The 19,404-nt window shown below is 44.4% G+C and overlaps 1 protein-coding gene across 1 annotated transcript in view; it reads right to left on the bottom strand.

Moving 5' to 3' along the window:
• LOC119431009 (protocadherin-like wing polarity protein stan) overlaps positions 1-19,404 on the bottom strand; it is a 76,818-nt gene that overhangs the window by 13,062 nt on the left and 44,352 nt on the right. The window contains 12 exon segments of the mRNA XM_037698479.2: positions 2,950-2,985; positions 3,685-3,855; positions 4,829-4,988; positions 5,336-5,431; positions 5,939-6,107; positions 7,348-7,427; positions 7,514-7,580; positions 10,626-10,846; positions 12,561-12,779; positions 14,986-15,106; positions 17,034-17,201; positions 18,899-18,998. Of these exon segments, the coding sequence (XP_037554407.2) occupies positions 2,950-2,985; positions 3,685-3,855; positions 4,829-4,988; positions 5,336-5,431; positions 5,939-6,107; positions 7,348-7,427; positions 7,514-7,580; positions 10,626-10,846; positions 12,561-12,779; positions 14,986-15,106; positions 17,034-17,201; positions 18,899-18,998 (1,608 nt within the window).

Genomic DNA, 19,404 nt, shown 5'->3' on the forward strand with positions numbered 1-19,404 from the left:
GTCGGCACACGATGTGCTAAGTCGCGGGTACGAGGTGCCGACACGCGAAATGCCTGATCGCGGGTCCAAATAATAGACGCTCGGTAAGCTCAATCGCGCAGTCGAGGGGCCGACGCGCGAAATGCCTAGCCGCGGGTCCGAGGAATAAACGCTCAAGGTGTCGACACTCGATGAGCGATGTGCCGACGCCCGAAATGCCTAGCCGCGGGCTCGAGGAGTCGACGCTCGAGGTGCCGACGCGCGAAGTGCCTAGCCGCGGGTCCGACGAGTCGACACTCGGTGAGCGATGTGCCGACGTGCGAAATGCCTAGCCGCGGGCTTGAGGAGGCGACGCTCGATTAGCTTAGTCGCGCCTTCCGAGGTGCCGACGCGCGAAATGCCTAGCCGCGGGCTCGAGGAGTTGAGGCTCGCAGGGCCGACGCGCGAAGTGCCTAGCCGCGGGTCCGAGGAGTCGAGACTCGCTGAGCGATGTGCCGAGGCGCGAAATGCGTAGCCGCGGGCTCGAGGAGTCGACGCTCGATGTGCTTAGTCGCGCAGTCGGAGGCGCGGATGCACGAATGCTTAGGCAACGCCTCCTAAGCTTAGGCAAGGATCCGAGAAGCCCGCGCGCAATGTGCTTGATCGCCGAGTCGGAGACGCCTACGCGCGAAAGGCTTAGCCGCGTGACCGAGGATTCCGCGCCCGAAGCTAGGTCGCGAATCCGCGTCGCCGATGCTCCGAATGCTTGGCCGCGGGTCTGAGACGTCTACAAAAAGCGGGATCGGCCACGCTACTGAGATGTCCACGTAGCGCCCGCTCTAATACTAGTCGAGATTACGGAAACTGTCCAGAGATCGCGAAGAGACCGCAACAAGCGGTGCAGACGACGCCATCGCGAAGCGAGCACCGGACCAATGGCGAACCGCGCTGGAGTCACGTGGCGGGCGCGGGCAATCGGTGGCTCCGGCACGACCTTCAATCATTTGCTTTTTCTGTGCTGTTTCTGTATGGAGGAGATAGCTGAAGCGGCAAATTTGAAGACTGAGAAATGCGCTTTCCAACGAGTCCAAGATGGCGGCGCTCGGCTGCGCCGTTCCGGAGACATCGTGGCTTTAAAAACGCCGTTTCTTCGCGATTTCCGCGAAATTTTTCGGCACCTTGGCTGATACAACAATTTCTTTAGAGCACTTCTACTTGGTTTTCAGCGATGATATTTCAGAATCAGATAAAATAAGAGTTACAGAAATTGAAAATGTGATTTTCAAAAAATCGATTTTTAGCCATTTTTCGCGATGCGAAAGCCGCGTCCCCCCTCAATCGGGACGCACGCGCTAGTGCTGTTTCGTCTCCTGTTCGCAACTAAGGCTAGCCCTATCATCGCGTTGCACGTTTTAATTCCCCGTTGGTCCAATTGTCGGCGCTAGACGCCGCCAAATCCGAGACTGTTTGGCGCAGTTAGGCGCAATTTTCGTCGATTGTATCAGGATGGCGCAGTAAATCCCATTTGGAGCACTTTGGCGCAGTTGGCGCAGGAGTGGAATCACTGCTGACTGTACATTCAGCAAGGCCCATAAATGTTTGACCAAACGGTTGCCTGCCTTTCCCTTCAACTTGATGAACGTGTTGTTTGTTGCACATCTACAAACACAATAACCAAAGGTCAGGTTTTTTTTTAGATGCGTCAAACGAGTGCTTCTGGCGTGACCATATGGCCACTTGTAATGGCCAATAACATAGTGGTGCCGTCTGGTGGCAGAGGACAATACTGCTATGCCGATGCAATGGCCTCCAGGATTGGATGGGGGCATGGACTGATCTCGGTGGCCATGGTGACAGCGAATCTTAGTGAAATGGGTGTAGCAACACGGACAACACACTGTTGGCACAGCTTCAAGCACAGTAGAAACTAAAAAATATGGTGGAAGGCCACGATGGCATGGCATGGGCGGCGTTTGGGTGCCAATTAGCACGTAGCGCCACCGTTAATATGGTGGCGATGAAGAGGAAGTTCGCTCAGCACACTGAGCAGGAGTATAGGAAAATTATTCTGTCTGTTCTGATTACTAAATTGCACTGTAACAGTAGTTTCAAAAACCGTATCTAAAAGTTCAGGTGCCCAATTCTTGGCCAATCCGCCGGAGTGGGTAAGAGCCATGTGCTGAGGATATCATCATCATCATCATCACACGGAGCAGAACAAGCTAGACATCCGGCTAGGCGGTCGCAATATTCGCCAATTTCTCAGCCGTGTTCAATGCAATGCGCCCGCATTCCTGGCCATGCAGGCTCCTCCAATAAACATGGCCGCTCACCTCATCTCAGCCGCCACAAGCATAAGACTACCCAAACCTTAATACCCGATGGTGAATAATGCAGTAAGACTCGAAAGCAATCGCACAACTCCCAACAACGTTAGCTTCAGGCTGCACAGTGCTCGAGCACAGTAACAGAATGGCCTCCATTTCTACGACGTGGCATGCTGGGTGACGTGTTAAACAAAATAGAAAGCACGCCAAACAACAACTGATCAAGGATATGGCTTCAATAACCCTGACTGCTGCAGTACTCACTCAGAATCAGACGCGGCCAGTGGCGGCATGTTTGGCTTGTGGCAGAGGCCGTCCTTGCCCTTAGGGGTTGGCTGATCGAGGTTGTTCCTGAACTCGCCGTCCTCGTCGGCCCACTGAACGTTAGACGATGGGGAGAGTAGACCCTGTGGGGATGACAGAGTCGGCGCCAACGGCGACTGACTGTAGATGGAGGTTATGCCAGCCGCGGTGCCGTAGCTGTGGGAAGTGGTCAACGAGCCCAGGGTGGGGATAGACGTGAGCAACCCTTGCTGCGGGGAAGCCAACGACTGTTGCTGCTGGTGCTGCCCTAACTGGGGAGGCAAACCGCAGTCCCACAGACCGCCACCGTTGTAGACCATCGGTGACATGACGTCGGACATGGTGACTGGAGCAGTAGGCATGGGTGGGATAGTTGTCGTGGCAGGAAGAGGCACATCTGGAAGGGAAAGCGAAATGACTCGGTGATATTGTTTCGATTCATGGTTCGAGCACAGTTTGGATAACACTAAGCATGTAGTGCTACGAGTGACTGAGAAGGTTTGTGGAGCACAAGTACCGTGCAAAGGAAAGAACACTCTCTCATAGCCTGAGCACAGTGCCTTGAAAAATGCAGATCATGACAGCTGCATGTACAAAAGGTGTCAAAATATTGAAAACATCTAATTGCCAGATTTACGCATTGGCTGGAAAAAAGTTCAGTTCTTTTGCGACTTCAGCATTCAGTTGCGTCTTACAAATAAAGGTGCAGCACAGACTTAGTTTCCTAGACATAACAGTATGCTAAATTTGCTTGATTGCAGTGCACAATAATTATCGTATCTTAAGAGAAAGCCTTTCCCTGCTACAATTAATAATCTGTTTCACACACTTGCTTAAAATGTATTTTGTGTATGTAGCAGACAGCCACATTTAAGCTAGCAGCCATGTGTACCCTTGTCAATTACATGTCAGTGCAGACTGACCACTTCTGAAAACTTGTTACTAGTACTAGCAGTTCCTCTCTAGCCTAATGATAACATGTGGGCTAACATAAGTTATGGATTCAAGTCATCTTGCAGAAGTCGCCACCAAAAGTACATACACTTGTAAACAAAGCACACTGTTGAAAACATCCTATATTAACATGGATCCGTACCTTCCTCACGAACAGTTGGCAGGCCAGAGGTATCCCTCCAGGATGGCTTTGACTCTTCCTCATCTGAAGAGTGGCTTGATGCAAGGTCAAGGGAGGCGTGGTCCAGGGACATTTCCGAGTCCGAGTCTGACGTGGTGCGGCGCTTTCGTACCACTTCGCCCGCATCGGGATCTATCATCAAATAATTTTGTACACATAAGCAATACTTAGTACTTGGAGCGCATGTAGAGAATAGGCCATTGCACTACAAATTTCCATGCAAACTTTCTTTTACTTTTCGCTTCGTCATCCCTTCCACTAAATAATCACTGTTATCACGCTCGCACAAGATGTGCTTGCTACATCGGAAACTTTACAAATGTTGCTGTCGCTATAATAATGAGATGGACCCATTATAATCATATTGCGTGCTTGTTGTAAACACGATACTGGTATGTTTGTAAACTGACCGTGGCTTCACATGTGCAGTTTCTTCCTGCATGTTTAGTGATGGAAATTGCGTAATCTCGAGTTTTGGAGACACGTTGAAGTGAGAGGCAGACGAAGCATTTGCTCCTCTCTGCCTACCTGCGCTCATGATAGTGTCATCATACTGCGGGCCACACTATCAGCCGCTGCAGCAGAGTGAACGCGAATGCGTCACAGGCTTCGCTTCATACCACCAATGTGAAGATATTGTTGACACAGCACGAATCCATATCATTGGTCATCAATTATCAAATTCAACAAAATGAAATTCTCTTTCTCGTTGAAATTTGTTTTTACGACTGCCCAATAATTCGGAAGATTTCATGGCTGCTTCCATCAAACACGAAATCTGTTGCCGACTGTACTTATTTGCATAAAAGGTTGAACTTCAATATAACAAAATTTTGCAATTACGAAGTAAACTGCCGATTTTCCCAACTTCGTTATATCGAGGTTTAATTGTACATGCCTTTTCTGTCGTTTGTGGTGACGAGGAGAGGTAATTGCCCGTATGCGCGGCTGAGTTCTTCGCATACATTGATTGCCACAGCACGTGGCATCTGCATGATCTTTTTTTTCTTTTAGCACAGAGGGGCAGGAATGCAGAAGCTTATCTTGCATGCTTGATTTGTCATCGACTATGTTAGACTTTCTAGAAAAGCCATACTCTTCTTACCATTGTGCACATGGCTTCTGCGATGATGAACCCTTCCATTGCTGTTCCAGGGGCTGCTCGATGTCTTAGCTGTGGAGCGGCTTGTCGTCGACGAAGTTGATATTCCAACATTGCGGTGAAGTATGTCAAATGATGAGTTGTGGTACGCTAGCGCTGACCTCTGGGAAGTGACAGAGCACAGAAAAATATCACCAGTCTATTTAGCACATAGATATTATATGTGCACGCTGCCTCACACACTAACTCAGTCTTGATAATAAATAAACATAAGAGGAACAAAACTTTCTTTGCACTGCACAATGTACTGCATTCCTTAAGAGCCAATTATAAAATACACAACTTGGTTCCTCACTCTCTGCAATGAAATAGTACATATACAAAATACCTGTTCCACTCTAATAATCACAACAAAGTAATATATATTTGTGTTAGTGCAGTGGGGTTATAGAGACTGTGACCTCGCTGCACAACATCAACATAACAGTATTGTACTAACTCAATACCAACCGAAATCATGGAAGCCCTGGTTCCACTGAGACTCTCGTCATAAGGAATTTTCTTGCCCCTCATCCTCGCCCAAACATAGCACAGATGCTGACGAACCTAAGCAAACAAAACAAAACAAAAGAAAAACCAATGATGTAGTTATTTACACTGTTGGTGTTGTCACATTGGTGACAACACTACCGATGTTTAAAAAAAATTTGACAACTAAGCTGATAGAAAACGATATGCAAATCTGCAGTTACTGCCACAAACATTTGAGAGTGGTTTATGTCTAATCACTATTTACATGAAGCATCTAATTTCTTACTTGTTGCAGCATGTCACAGCCATTCTAGTATCTCTTACCACATGTCAGAACTGGTTGTCTTTTTCTGCATTTCCTTCTCTTGTCATTCTAGAAGCACAGTAGTTACAAGAGTAACTGTGGAGGTTGTATAAGGGAGTTTCGGATTTATTCTACACTGACAATTGTAATTAAGGTGGTGGCAGCTACCATTACTGTTTAGCACTGGCAAAAAATTTCATGCGAGTGTGTAACCAAGGGGGCTGTCGCAACATGAGATACGTGGGCTGCGACGAGGCTGCAAGGAACTGCACACATACCCTTCTGTTCAGAATGCAGTAGCCGAGGAAGATGTAGATGCCTGTGATGAGACAGACTGTTGGAAAAGCGAGGCGCAGTTCCGGTGGCTCATCGCTGACCGACAGCAGAGCAAGCGTCCAGCAACTGCCGACCAGCGGCAAAAGCAGTACGCTGACCCACAGCAGGACTCTGCAAAAAGAACACGAGTGACTGATTAACTGACTGATTAGGCTTAACATTACAAGCAACACACAGGCTGTAAGAGGCATCAGAGTGCTGGGCTCTGAATTAATTTTCACCGTTGAGGGGGGGGGGGGGGGGGGTTAGCATACACCTAAACCTAAGTACATGAGCACACTGCCCCCATCATAATGCAGCTGCAGTTGCCGGGGGTTGAACCTGCGACCTTGTGCTCGGCAGCAGAATGCTGTAGCTACATGGCCACCACAGCGTGTACGCAATATCCTGAAGCAGTGAAACAAAAGGAGAAAACAAAGAAGTGGGACGACACAGATGCTGACACTGCATGTGTCATGTCGCTTTTTTACATTCTGCCTGCTGTTTTTGCCATGTAGATGGTGCTTGCAAGAACGACAAGACCATGTAAGTCTTTGTCACATAAATATTAGTTACAGTGCTATCAGTCTTTGTTAACCACATGGTGTGACACTGCAGTTCCCACACTGCATATCTGTTTGTTTTTACATGGGGATAGCTATGATGTTGTATGTATAATGCATGTGTGGAGTATTTCATGGCATGTTGGACAACTGCAGTGGCCCATAGTAATCCACCCAGGTGGTCAGCCACTGTAGCCTAGACTCTTTCTTGTTTGCCCTAAGCTCTTGCTACGCTGATAAGTTCCCTTTGGCTCCGTAATTGAGTTCTCTGTGTGTTTATAACCAATCAAAAAGTATGTTTAATTACCACTGAGAGTAAAAAATGGTTAAATTTTTTCACTATGACGTAGTCGCCTTGTAATAATCCTAGCAGTTTGGTGAATTAGGTTTGTTGTGAAATGATAAAAAAAGAACAGTCCATAAGATAAGGAAACAAGTAAGACCAGGAAAGCACAAGAATTAACATCGCAATTTCTGGAATTTACCACTGCTGTGAACATTCCAACAAAAATGATCACTTTGCTATAAAACTCCTTCTCTTAATTGCTGAAAACAGTTGCCGCTGAAACACGTGGTATACCTGCATGGTAGAGCCTTAAATTACGTTGCCATTCTGCATGTTTCCTTGCCTGCTAAGACAATTAATTATAATTCCATACTATTCCAAAAATTATTAATCCATACTACTTTGCTACGTAAGCATGGCATGTTTGTCGCTTCCCCACACGGTGCCCAAAATGGCTTTCAAGGCAAACAAACAAATAAATCACGAGGTCTGCATAGATGATTCGTTTTAGCATTTCACTAACCTCAAGTTTCCAAAGTCCATGACAGTGTCCTTGATCTGGACACTAGCTCGTATTGACAACGAGAAGATCAAAAGGGTTGCCTGCATAAAGACGACGAAAATGAAGACCGACCACTTCTTCCCTCAATTCAATAGCCCTCGCTGCAATGTCACGTGACAAAGCTTACCAGAACCATGACACAGATTGGTCCCACCATGCTCCAGACAATGTTCTCATACATTGAAAGCCAGCAACTGCGAAGAAGCAAAAAAAAAAAAAAAAAAAATTACAGAATGATTGATGTTTGCATGAAGTTCAGATTTCCACAGTTCACTCCTTATGGCACTGCATAAGAAAACACTCTCCAGCAACTTAAACAAAAGAGAAGCTCGCATCGTTTTTTTAGCCAACATTCGGGTGAACGTCATCAGATGTCGGAGTTCAGGTGCCACGTGTATACAGTCAAACCTCGATATAACGAACCTCGATTTAACGAAATTCGCGATGTAACGAACTATTTTTATTTCCCCATCTTAGTTCTATTGAATTAATGAAACCTCGATATAATGAAATTCTAGATGTAACGAAGTTTTTCACTGCAAGTACAACTTCGTTATATCGACGTTTGACTGTATCACTAAACAAAGCAAGACCTGTACTTCAGACCTTTCTCCGTGTTTTATACTGTATGTGCATGTCATATGTTCGTCATGTGCACATGCAATTTCAATGTGCCAAGAAAAAAAATTCACATGACCTTCAGGAAATACCAGTTAAACAAAGGGTGCACTGAAAAATGTGATAAACTAAAGAGTGGTTCAGTCGAAAATTATGCAGCTGCTGAAATGTGGTGGCCCAAGTTGGGCTAACAACATCAGAAAGGGCATGCAGCCAAATGGCCACTGTAGCTATGTGGTTAAGTGCTTTATCCGGCACCTAGTATGTACAGTGGAATCTCGATGACACAATCACGGCTAATACGAATTTCCGGATGATACAAATTTTTCTGAGGTCCCGGCCGAGCCCCATTACTTTGCAACGCGTTAGAGAACGGTTGTTACGAATCGATTTTCGACCCGCGTCGGTTGATACGAATAAACGCCGCCCCACCGACGGCCGCGAAAGAGAACAGCGAGCAGTCACGCGCGTTTTCCCTTTCTCTTTTGGTGCGGAGGCGCGGACGCGGCGCCGGACAGCGCGGAAGCCGCGACTGGGCGCCAAGAGTTTGAAGCGGCGGCGCTTTTGTTGCTTTTGTTGCTTTTGTGCGTTTCCTTTTGTCTGTTCGCTCACAGCGGCTGCCGCGGCAAGTGACGTGCGGTCTATCGCTTCAACGGAAACTGAGCGGCGTAAGCACGGCGCATATAAAGGTCAGAGCCGTGTGGAGATCGCTTTCAAGATACGGTGCGCGCGACAACACCGACAGCCGGCACAGGCGCAAAGTAGAAGAACGCATTTGTTGGCAGAGTAAAAGCCCCCCCCCCCCACTCCCTCCCTCCTGCGCTACCTTCCCACTTTGCTCCTTTCGCGTGGGAGATTTGGTGACGTAGCACAGCGTCGCCACACCCCCCTCCCTCCCTTACCCCCACGGCCTCTCGCGCCAGGGAAGTCGCGTTTTCTCTCCGTTGTGCGTTCGCTCTCCGTGAAGGCGCGCATCCCCCGCGCGCTTTTACTGGCACATACGGCGCGCAGCGCCGATTTTATTGCCCTTGGACTCATGCTCCACGTCTCATGCTCCTCCTCCGCATCACCCTCGTTGATCTCCTCTCCCATCGGTGGGCGCACCTCGTTGAGAAGCGTGCTCGCTACCGCCCTTGTCGGCGAGATTTTACCACGGAAGACGCATTATAACCGGTATTTCGTCTCACGCGGCTGCACTGTAAGCGGTATGCGTATACATGGAGTTCTATGGGAAAGTAAACGAGAGTCGGAAAAGGCCGCATTGTAGCCAGTTCTTCACTAGAAACGGTTACGTTATAAGTGATTTATACTGTAAATGCTTTTTACGTGCATGTGCCCGAGTGAGTTCACCTCTGACTCTTTAATTTAGCTAGTTTTAATTGTGTTTCGATGATACAAATTTCGGCTAATACGAATATTTTTCGTGACCCCGTGAGATTCGTATCATCGAGGTTCCACTGTACTACTATAATAGTGAGTGTACGATAGACAACCAGTGCAGGTAAAAAGGTACTTATAACTTTCAGAAGGCTCTGCTAAAGGCTCGCAATCGTCAGCAGTTTGGTATTAATTAGAAATGAGGGGTTATTCTGAATTGCCAAGAAACACGCACCACTCACATGAGCCTGACTCAACCAACCTGTCCTAATCCACAGCTGACACCACATTTTCAATTCAATTCAATTCAGTTCATTTTTATTGATAAGTAAATTAGTACTTAGACTAGTATACTTTGATTGAAAGTAGTTGCTTAGTACACCAGCATAGCTTCAAAAGTCATTTAACAAAGCAAATAAGCCTTGTTACAATAATAAGCATGCTCCTATAGTGTTAACACAGCTAGAATGTGCCACTTAAGTGATTCGTCCTTGTAATACAGCTTCATGGTTGCTTTGCATGAACACTAATGCTCTTTCAGAGTGTTATGATATGACCAGTGAAATATATGCCACAAGAATGCTTGTATGCTAATTTGCAGGCATATCACAGTGCTTGAAAATCAGGTGTGGGGGGTGATGGGGTGCGTTGGATATGGCTTACATTTTGAGTGAGTTACATGTTGCAATACACCGAATTCCATTCAGGTGACAGAAACGTAGGTCTGCTTCCAAAGAATCACTACATCTAGGAAATATACTACGTTATGTGCCTTCCCTTTCAAAGCAACGTCAAGCTTTTTGCAATTTTCTGTTGTCATTCCTTCAGGACACTGGCTTAATTGACAAGCTCTAGCTAATCTGTTCATAACAGTACCATCCCCCTTATCCCACCTGTACACATACAATGATCATATATTTTTTTTCCTTTTTTTGTCTTTTCCCAAACTCTTTCTCCTGGGGCCTTTCTGTCGCCGATACCCTTCACTAAACAGAGTAGCATGTAGGTACTTACATATGAACCAGCTAAATTCTCCACATTTCATTAAAGAGAATCATGTTACTGAAAGGCAGGTGTGCAAAAACAGACACAAGAAAAATTAAAAGGACAACACAAATGGCGCCTCCTTTCAGTAACATGAATCCCTACAAACTTTCTCAACTTTCAGTCAGTATAAGTTTAATTAAAGAGCTTTCGCTCTCTCGGCAAGACAGAGATACCTAATTCTATTCAGAACAACTTACAAGTTGTGGGTAGCGTAGTGGTCAGCCCGCACGCCTACAGCCAGCCCAACCACCACGGCTGGCGCGCCATAGCCGAGAGAATAGTAGAAGCGCATGTGTCCGTGGTTGACGTCCTTCATCTCGGTCAGCATGCGGTACAGGTGGACCGCGTCTAGCGAGAGCCACGCGAAGACGCACAGGAAGCCATAGTGCAGAGAGATGGCCAGCAGCTTGCAAGGGAACTGCAGTGCAAGGGCATCCGAAATGACAAAATGTGAGGATTCCATCAGATCATAAAGCTGTACAAAGCTTTTGCCCGAGTCAAAGCGAAACACGCCTCGGTGAAAACACTGCGGAAAATGAGGAAAGTGAAACACAGGAAATGAATACACACAGTTCTGACTCGTAACTAAACTTATTTAACCCTTACCGGTCCTAATTTTATTACTCCACTGAGAAATTTATATTTTGTGTGTCTGAATGGGAAAAGACAAGCTAAAATATAAACAAAAAAATTTCAGCGCAGTTTCTTGCAACATAATGTTGCAGGCTTTTCTCATTATTTGCCAACAAATGAAGACGTTGAAGACAATGCATGGTTCTTCGGTAACAAAATATTTGAAGAACATTTTTATGCCACCAAAGGCAAGTGACATGCTTTAGGCAGCATGCTCCAAAGATGCCACACAGAGGCCCAAGTTCAGCTTGATGTGACACTTGGAATTTTACAAAATATCAGGAAGAGCTGCATTTATCTGCCACTTGAAAATGACGAGTTATGTCATTAGAGTTAGTGATAGATTTCTAGGACTAATCTTAGTGCTTGCTTTTTTTCGTGTTGTATATTTGTTGTAAAGTGTTACAATTCCTCCAGGAATCATTGGCCCAGAAAGGATTAAAGGCTAACTGCAAAAAAAAAAATAATTTTCATTAAATTGGTGAAAAATGAGTAGCGTATATTATCGAAGCTATCTTTGAAAAACTGCAGGGCTGTAAATATCTAATTTTCTCATTACCAGCATTACACTTATGCCAGTAGTTCTTGCAGGCACTGCAATGACTTCGCTAGCTTAGACCATATGCTCTGGCGTTGCCCCTCGTTACGAGGCACGGAACAAATAAATGAGGACAAGTGGCTCTCCGCTATCAAGAGCCCCGATGCCGGGGCGCAACTATGGGCTGTCCAGAGGGCCCACGATGCGGCGGTCGGGCATGGCCTGACTGTCCCAACGTGGGAGCGGCCCGCTGCGCGCTGAGTCGCGTACTTCAGGACGTTCATTAAAGTTTTACATCCATCCATCCATTACCAGCATTTAAGTAGCACCTAAGCAGACAATGTGTGCGCCTGATGACTAGCGGCTGTGGTGCATGGAACAGCTCTTATAAGTAATATCTCGAAAGTTCAATTTCAAACTGTTACGTATCTGGTCGTAAAAAATGATGCATGCCCCAAACTAAATAGTACAAGTTCAAATCACACAGACTGCACACAAAGTGGTGAAAGCAGAAATGAAAAAGCACATTCTTGTTAGCTATAGCATATGGCAAACCAGTTCTGCACAGGGTAGAAGAAAGTTCATGAAAAGGAAAATTGTCATCCACCCAAATGTAGCACAAACCTACAAAGAAAACTGCGTATTTCTCAGAAACAAGAATTCCCAGTGGAAGAAAAATTTGCCCTCGTATGGGATTCGAACTTAGAACCGTCTTTCCGGTGTGGTCACTCCACCATCTGAGCTAACCAGGAGGCTCGCTCATAGCAGAGTGAGGGTGAATGTATCGACAACCTGAAACTGGGACGCTGAAAAATGTGCATTCTAACATGCTCACATTTCATTTATCTGCAATAGTAAAACATCACAAACACGCTAAAGCCTCAATTTTGCATTGAAGCATGCGACATTTCACTAGTGGAATTTGCCAGTACCAGCAACTGCTTCGTACTGAAACACTGACCTCTTGGTACAGGAGCGTTCGACGTAACTTGAGGGCAACCAGGAAGAGAAGCAGTGAGACGAAAAGACAGCCAACAAGGTTCCGATGGATTGAGTTGGAGTTTGTACAGGTCCCGCGGAGAAGGCTTAGCACAAGCCAGGTCAGGAAAAGCATGACGAGTGCGCCGACCAGACCAGACCAGGCCACCGCTCCTTCTGCCGTTGAAACCTCAGCCAAATGCTGGAGAAACAACAAAAACGAAATAACACTGTGTAAACAATGGCGGAAACAAATCAATATAGTACAGTTGGCTTCCGTTAATTAGACCCTGACGGCGCCGATGAAACTGATCGAATTATCCGGCGGGTCGAATTAAACAAAATGCAGAAATAACGCCATTATACACCGCTGATTCTTTTGGCTGTATTGTGCCCGATTCTAACACGCACCCGAATCAAATGCGCGCCCACTTTCTATGTGTCCAAAGCAGAAAAACAATGTAGAAATAACATTAAAGCTCTTATACAAAGTAGAAGTCTAACGCCTGCGATTCTTTAGCAAAAAAAAAAAAAAAGAAGAGTTTTAATGTGTGTTACACAATGGCGCCCAGTTTTTTAAAGTCAGCTTCGCTGCACGGTTTTTAGTCAGCTTTGCCGCAATACACTTGTATTATGCAGTAAGGCATATAAACGCCGCGAAGGCGGTTTTTGGTACCGTGTGCGATTTTCAGGAAATTTTCAGACCAATTTTCTTGGAAAACAAAAAAGGCGCATGCTAGAATCGGGAAATATTATAATCAGAGATTGTGAGCTACGGTAATTGCTTGAAAATCTTCCTAGGGCCGTCCGAAAGTAGGTGTTTTTGACACGTGTGCTCAACTCATTCCCCATGTCCTAAGCTACGCCGAGACCACGGTATTCCTTTCTCCATTGCCGAGACAGACACTGCCACTGAAGGGGTCGCTATTGGGGTCACCATAAAAAACAGGCGTGTACGTGCTGACTGGTCAATTCTAATTACCCTAAGAAGGCCAACTTTATGATCGAAATAATGAAAGTTTGGTCCCATAAAAATGCATGGGTGCCAGCCCAGATCGAATTAACCGGAGTCGAATTAACAGAAGTCTACTGTATATGTTTAGAAGCAGAAACTATTCATTGGTGTCAGCGCAGCTTCAACAGTTACAGTATTTATCCGTTTGAACAAAGAAAGCTTAGCTGTACTTGATTCATCTGCTTTTCTTGAACTTACTACAGTTAAGCCTTACTGATTCATCTGAATTTCTTGAATTAACTACAGTTAAACCTTATTATAAGAAAGTTGCATCCAACATGACAATACCTTCAATATATTTGATACTCGCTATAAGCATACAATATTCGTTGAACGCTAATACCGACGAGAATCATTTCAGATTTGCTTTGTTATCATTATTCCATCTTTGTATTCTGTGTTTGTTACATAGAGGTTCAACTGTAATTTATGAGGTGCTGCACATTACTGTCCATTTCACCAATGGAGCATAAGGGCACCTGTCACTGTTTGTTTCACATCAGCTGTGCAGACTTCGTACGACAGAGTTGCAAAATTACTTTTCCAGTTTTATAACTCTGCTTTTGGGGACTGTAAAAAAATTTGATGTGAGCCTTTTCTATAGCCTCCATTTCCGACCAGCAAATTCTGTCGAGTATGCTGTCATACAGTGGACAACAAAGAGTGGTTACATGACTTAGCCTTCAAGACAAAGTAGGCACCTGATCTCAGAGGTCATGTTGCGCGTTGCTCCTGCCATTGTCTAGAATGTGCACAATGAACTTTCCTTGGCAGGGACAGAAGGCAATGGAAAAGGGACACATGTGATGCAACAGTCAAAACGGTATAATAAGCTAGAAGCGCTACTGTGCAGACAGTGCAGGAATCATCCTGCATGAGCACAGAAGTGGTGCGTCCCATTTCACTAAGTGCTAGACAAAGTGACTGAACTTACTAGACAAAGTCAGGATAATGTCTCAAGTGGCGAAAGATGCAGAGGGGGATCGACAGGCAACAATATGGTGGCACTGAACACAAGCTTGCAGCAATGTTCCTGGTTGTCACATCAACTGGGTTGATGGGATGGCGGCATACGATCGCCCTTTTAGCCGTGAGGAGATAGCAACGTGCGAGTCATAAGAAGTGTGACATATCTAGCCATGCTGGAGACATTTTTCATTGCAGTGCTTATTTCTTGCATTGTAAAACACTCACACAAATGTGGCCTCAATGTAGCAAAAGGAGAGACGAGTAGTAGCTCCACATAGGAGAAATTTGTAAAAAGATGTCATGAGGGATTGACTCAAAAAAAAAAAAAAAAACGGAAGGACTTATGCCTTGACAATCATGGACGGTGGTGTTTGACATTCGCTATATGTTTCAGTAGTATAGTAGTAGTTGTGTAGACCCATACCTCGCGACTGACAATGTCTGTCAAAACTGCAAAGCTGCTGAGGTGGTCACAGGAGCAGTTGACATACGCAGCGTCGAATCCTTCAACCTTGCAGCCTCGGCTTGACCACTTGCCGCGACCACTTTGATGCAAAACACATGAAAGAAAAGAAGGAGATAACTTCAGCAAGGTTGCAATTGCTGTGCTATCACGTTGCCTAGCATGAATCATGTTTGAGATGACAAAGAGTTCTTGCAGCCAATGGTCACTCCAGCAAAATAATAATAATAATAATTAAAAGGAAAAAAAGTTTTGAGTAACCATCATAGCCATACACTATACCATGTGTAATACTATCTCTGATGAAATGATGCATGTCCCAAAGTCAGCCGGGTTATTCATAGTTGTGCAGTTCTTACTTCATCGCCAATAAAGAGGCTTTACTTTCTTAGAAATAATAAGTTGAGAGCTCTTGGGTCAACTTGACAATTTTTGTTATTGCTATATAAATAAAAAAGAGAATGCTCCCATCAGTCCACTATGTATTAACCTTATAACCACACTTTATCATCTGTATGTCAACCATTGATTAATCTCACAGCAACAGCTTAACAGGTTCTCGAGGTAAGCACTGTCTGCTTAGAATGTAACTTTTGGAGGTTGTGAATGTTGGAACTGAATTGCTCTTGTAATCAACACTAAGACACCTATTGAACAGGATTTTGCTGAAGCTTATAGCAAAATTTCTAATGCAAGTGACGCACTGATTCTAGTCACTCCAGCTCAGACCTTCTTTTGTGAAGTTCGCCACCTGCTCACCAGGTTGCACCACAAATCCTTAAAATATTTAAGGTTGTAATTATTTCATATTTATTATATATTTGTTCTAAGTGAAAAGGAGTAGCCAGCACAACCTAAAAGTGCCAACATCTCCTAGTATTATGTATTAAAAAAAAAAAGCTGTAATTTACGCACACATTCTACCATAAAAAAAATAATGTCAGCGATTTCACAAGATCTCAGATCCTTGTTAGATGCTCACAGAGTCCAAGTATGGCAATGGCACCTTCTAACACACCTTAATTGTGCCTTTCAGTTGCAGCTCATGAAATGTCATATGTGCCTTCAACTGCGATTAAGAGTGGCCACGTAACAGCTCTCAATGTGAACATTAACCTACTTCAATGCTCCTTAAGGTTCAATAAATAACTATAGAACCACATGAGGGGCATGCAGCTAAACCTGAAGGCAATAAATCTTGGCACACTACTGCACTTTCACAAATGCAAAGTGACCACTAATACATTGCGAGGAGCGACTTTGGTTGGACCAGATAATACGAAAAGCAACATAACTGTTATAAAGAGAACTAAGAACCCGAAATGCAATCGCAACGTTTAGCAAACTGTAACATGCAATTCACTACAGCAAAGTACATGGTAGCAAATCGTGTGATTCAGCCTGTATTCCCCAGAGAAGTTCTCTAAAATAAAGGACTGTACATTGACTGCTAAATTCGTCACATTAAATTGCACTGACAGTCTGAGTCACTTTTTCACATATACACACTCCCTCCTGCGCATGTGCATCTCTATTCTCTCTGGTGCACTGACAGGTCTGCTTTTCCCCGCACCTCAGTTGTCTGGTGGCTGAACTCGCTGCAATTCAAAGCCCTAAAATGGGGACAAGGTGTCCCCATTTTAGGTACTAAACACAATGCGAGCTGCTTCTTCTTCTTTCTAGGGTTTTACGTGCCAAAACCAGTTCTGATTATGAGGCACGCCGTAGTGGAGGGCTCTGGATTAATTTTGACTACCTGGGGTTCTTTAACGTGCACTACAACGCAAGCACAGGGGCGTTTTTGCATCTTGCCTCCGTCGAAATGCGGCCGCCGCAGCCGGGATTCGATCCCGCGACCTTGTGCTCAGCAGTGCAATGCCGTAGCTAACTGAGCCACTGCGGCGAGCTGCTTTCTCGGGCAGTTCCAGAAAAAAAAAAAAGAAAATTTGTGCTACGCTCCATTTGTACAAATCCAGTAGTTCATCGAAACCGCTTATCGAGAGTCTCACCTGGAAGAAAACATCCAGAAGACACACTGCGGGTGCTCGCCACGAGATAAAATTCTCGGGAACCGAAAGCGGACTTTGATCTGGCCGACAGGAGTGCCAGCGTTGGCGGGTTGGACCACCAGTGTCGTCACGGGGCTTCCGAGTGCCAGTTCAACGCCAAACTTTTGTCTGCAAAGTTGAACACATTGACAAAACCATGTCACAGCAAGGCAACACGAATTCGGTGAATGCTCTGCTAAATATCCAAGGAATCTAGGTTAAACCTGCTGGGTTCACGAAAGTACCCCTGTATATGTGTGTGTGTATATACAGTAACTTCCGTTATATTCGACTCCGGTTAATTCGATCTCGACCAAAAATCCCGGTTGGTGCCCATGCATTTCTATGAGCCCAAACTTTCGTTATTTCGATCCTGAAATTGGCCTTCGCCGTATAATTCCAACTTTGCCAGTGAGCACACACACACACCTGGCCCCTATGATGACCTCAGTAGCGACCCCTTTAGTGACAGTGTCTGTCTCGGCGGAGCTTAGGGGACAGTGAATGCATTGAATGCACGTCATCACCCGTCAAAAACGCCTCTTATTGGCCAGCCCTAGGAAGGGTTTCGAGCAATAACAGCAGTTCACAATGTCTGATTATGGTATTTACCCGATTCCAAGGCACGGCTTTTTTTTTTCAAGAAAATTGGGCAGGAAATTGCCTGTGCGGCGCAATCGGATACAAAACCAAAACCACCTTCACGGGCTTTTGTATGCTTTACCGCATAACATAAATATACTGCGGCAAAGCTGACTTTAAAAACTTTGCGGAGAAGTTGACTTTGCAAAACCGGCCGTCATTGTGCAACACATCATTTTCTTGCTAAAAATCGGGGACGCATTGGATTTCTACGTTATTTAGGTGCTTTAATCTAATTTCTATGTTAGTTTTCTACTTTGGACCCATAGAAAGTGTGCGCACATTTGATTCGGGGACATGTTAGACTCTGGCAAATACTGCCAAATGAATAGGCAGTGTGTTGGCATTTTTTATGCATCTTGTTTGATTCAACCAGCCAGATAATTCAATCAATTTTGGCAGTCCCATCAGGGTCGAATTAACCAAAGTCAACTATATTGTATTGCTAACAGTACAATTCAGTTCAGAACTTAATCATAGATTGATTACATTTAATGATAACTAGATATCAAAAATATTGCTCATAGACATTGAAATAATGCATGTTGACAGAGCAGTCAATAATTTCAAGGCTTGCGATGACTCTTAAATTATGATTTCATATTACAAATTCTAATCTTAATTCTCAATTGATTACTTTTGACAACAGCTGGATAACAAAAGTGTTGACAGTACAATTAATACTAATAATTGCCAGGCTTGTGATGAGTCCTAAATTGTGATTTAGTCTCAAAAAGTTAATAACTATCAGGTTACATTTGATGATAATTGCATGTTGACATAGCAGTCAATAATAATGGCTAGCCTCATGATGACTCCTAGATTACAATCATATGTTGCAAATTTTCATGATCTCTGAGTCTTTCCAAACCTGATATTTGTATTTGAAGTTCTGCACATGAAAATGTAAATTGCATGTTCTATGTATATAACTTTCACATATTAAATCGTATTTCTGTCTTTGATTAAGTTTTCCTTAATCTGAGACCCTTCAACTCATTAATAAATGTGGCCTCAAGAATACTAAATTAATTCGAGGTAACTAGCATAGCGTCGTTATACTCTAGTCAATTTGTGAAGACATTTTGATACTGTTACACTACGGTGATGGCATGACAAATTGTACATGTGTCTCTATATATACACGTGTCAATATAAAGAAAGAAATTAAGCGCTGTACGCACCTTATGGTTTGATCAAAAGCAGCTGGAAATAGGCCATCCAAGTTTGGGTAGACACTGTAGACAACAACTGCCTTCTTTGTGAAGCTACGTGAAGGTGATTCTGAAAACAATAGACACACCAAAGTTACATGCGTCATTAGCATGTTTTTCATTCAATGGAAGGCATCAATTCTTGCTAAAGTCTCTTCGAATCACAGTGTTGATAGAACACCAGAGAAATTTATTAACTCCAGGTAAATTCACCAATTAGACTTCTCAATTAGCCAATGGAGTACTTATCCCATCAGCAAACATCTGGTTTGTTACAGCACAGGCAAAAGCAAAAAAAAAAAAAAAGTCAGTGAGGAAACCTCTGTATTACTAAGGCAGCTTCAAGCATTACAGACAATGGCAAAAATTGGTCGTGTTTAGTTAATTACTGATCACCATCAAAAAAAAAGTGTGGTATTCATAGTAAACAAAAAACAGAACCTGGTAGCTTTTTCTCCAACATTTAAGTAGATAAA

The sequence above is a fragment of the Dermacentor silvarum genome, chromosome 10 (genome assembly GCF_013339745.2).
Source record: "Dermacentor silvarum isolate Dsil-2018 chromosome 10, BIME_Dsil_1.4, whole genome shotgun sequence".
NCBI classification, from domain to species: domain Eukaryota; kingdom Metazoa; phylum Arthropoda; class Arachnida; order Ixodida; family Ixodidae; genus Dermacentor; species Dermacentor silvarum.